A 1,938-nucleotide genomic window follows, 5' to 3' on the forward strand; every position below is an offset into this window, starting at 1 on the left:
CTGGTTTCTTGCAGCTTACGGGGACTGGGGATTCTCTCTGCCGTATTTGAGGCCACTGTCGGAGATTCTGAGCAGTCCAGGTGTGTGTCCCTCCCCTCCCCTCCCCTCCCCTCCCAAAAAAAGCGCCAAATTCTGTCTCCTCTGTTTCTTGGTTCGTTGACGTCCGACATTGATTTCTTGGTCTCTATTCTTTTGCAGCTTTCAACGTCGGGGAGCCTTCCACGCCGGCACCCTCACTGGTAGGGGAGTGCACTATTTGCAAGACGCGCACAGCAGGGCTTTGGACCGCGATGACTGTGCAAGGTACACCAGTGGGAACCCCGCAGCCCTTGTGCGATGATTGCCACAGCAAGATCTTCACCTGCGACAGGCCTCTGCGGCATCTAGACCAACATCTTGCCTCTACAGGTGCGTGCCCAAGAAACCCAAAGCATCGTCCTTGGTTCTTGCGTTGGTGCCGGATTGTAACAGAGGGAGGCTTGTTGCAGCTGTGGGCCGCGGCGCCGGGTCGATACCTGCGTTTCTTGCATGTATCGGTCGCCACGGCGGCGACGGGGCAGTTCTGCGTTTCTCGGAAGCTCTGCGTTTCTCTCGGTCGATGACGTTGCTGAGCGATGATCCAGGTGCGTTCCCTCCCTCCCAAGAAAATCCCGAAACTCTTGGTTATCTCTGCTTGGCTGATGCTGACGCTGACGCTGACGCCGGAGTTGGATTTCCGTTGTGTGATTCTGTTGCAGCCGGCGGGCGTGCGGCCTTCGGCATCGACGTGCCGAGCGGCGATGGTCACTTCTCCAGCGGCCAGAACCAGATCGTCAGTTCCGACGGGGTAATGTCAGTTTCAGTTTCAGTTTCAATTTCAATTTGCGATGCATTGGGCCGCCGTGAACTCACTGATATCTTTCTTGTCGGCTCTTTCTTTGCAGCTGCCGCCGGCACCGTCGCTGCCTGTATTAAGCGCGTTTTCGAACAGCATTCAGATGTGTGTTGTTTGCAATTATCACATGGATACGTTTTGGGACTGGTTGCCCATGTGCAAGTTTTGCTACCAAACGGCTTGCTCCTACAGGGATCGGTACAGGGCTCGCATCACCGGCAACGCCAGTGCGCTTCAGGGTCAGGCTCGGGCTCAGCTTCAGGCTCTGGCTCGGGCTCAGCAGGCTCAGGCTCGGGATCAGGTTTGGGCTCAGGCTCGGGCTCAGCAGGCTCAGCTTCAGGCTCAGCTTGCTTCGGGCCAGCCTTCTTCTTCAGGCTCAGCTTCTTCACAGCCTGCCGCTGCCAATGCCAGGCTTTGCGGCCACTTGCACGGCAGCGACCAGGTGTGCCCGCGTTGCAACCGCGGCGGTTAGTTCATAGCCCTCAGGGTTTTGGTAGTTCGTATCCAGGCCAATGACAATCCAATCCAATGTCAGCGGGAATGTTTTCTTGTTGCTCTGCTTTGACAAAGCTTGAGTAGATCAATGAAACTAGCATGATGATTCATGTGATGCGACCAAATGTGGCAACTGATACATATATACGTACTTGAGTAGATCAATGAAACTATATATATGCTTGTGCTTGTTTCCTTCTCACTTGGTAAATACTTGCTGTGTGTTTCATTCAGTGAGCAGTATTTGATCCGTTCATCTTTAGTTCTTTTCTGACTCTTCAGTTTTGCCCAAGTGTTCGACTGGTTCACTTTCAGTTTAAGCTTGCATTTTACATGTGATGATCACTGCGGATTCTAATATTATATCTTGAAGTCCTTTAAACCACAGTCTTAATACTTGTATGTTTGAAGAGGTGGTTTAGTATCAGTTAAAGCGTACGTCACGACACTTGTTCTCTCAACATACCTGAAAATATCAACACCTTCTCTGAAGAATGATTCCTGTGATGTGACCAAATGTGGCAATGCATGCATACATGCTTGAGTAGATCGATGAAACTATATACTAC

The 1,938-nt window shown here is 51.7% G+C and overlaps 1 protein-coding gene across 2 annotated transcripts; it reads left to right on the forward strand.

The window, feature by feature from the left end:
- Positions 1–484: 484 nt before the first annotated feature.
- Positions 485–1,560, forward strand: LOC123399081. 2 transcript variants are annotated; one of them, XM_045093502.1, is made up of 3 exons: positions 485–623; positions 738–826; positions 924–1,560. In XM_045093502.1, exons 1-3 carry the CDS (start codon positions 599–601, stop codon positions 1,344–1,346), a joined length of 537 nt encoding a protein of 178 aa, XP_044949437.1. In that variant the 5' UTR covers positions 485–598; the 3' UTR covers positions 1,347–1,560. The 2 variants fall into 2 exon arrangements, with proteins under 2 accessions (XP_044949437.1, XP_044949436.1); XM_045093501.1 differs by having other exon boundaries at positions 738–1,560.
- The last annotated feature ends 378 nt before the right edge of the window (positions 1,561–1,938 follow it).

This window comes from Hordeum vulgare, chromosome 5H (genome assembly GCF_904849725.1).
Source record: "Hordeum vulgare subsp. vulgare chromosome 5H, MorexV3_pseudomolecules_assembly, whole genome shotgun sequence".
Classification (NCBI taxonomy): Eukaryota; Viridiplantae; Streptophyta; class Magnoliopsida; order Poales; family Poaceae; genus Hordeum; species Hordeum vulgare.

Coding starts and splice junctions, on each gene's coding strand:
- LOC123399081 (XM_045093501.1), top strand. CDS start 599: ATGACGTTGCTGAGCGATGATCCAG. Junction 624..737: donor GTTGCTGAGCGATGATCCAG/GTGCGTTCCCTC, acceptor ATTCTGTTGCAG/CCGGCGGGCGTGCGGCCTTC.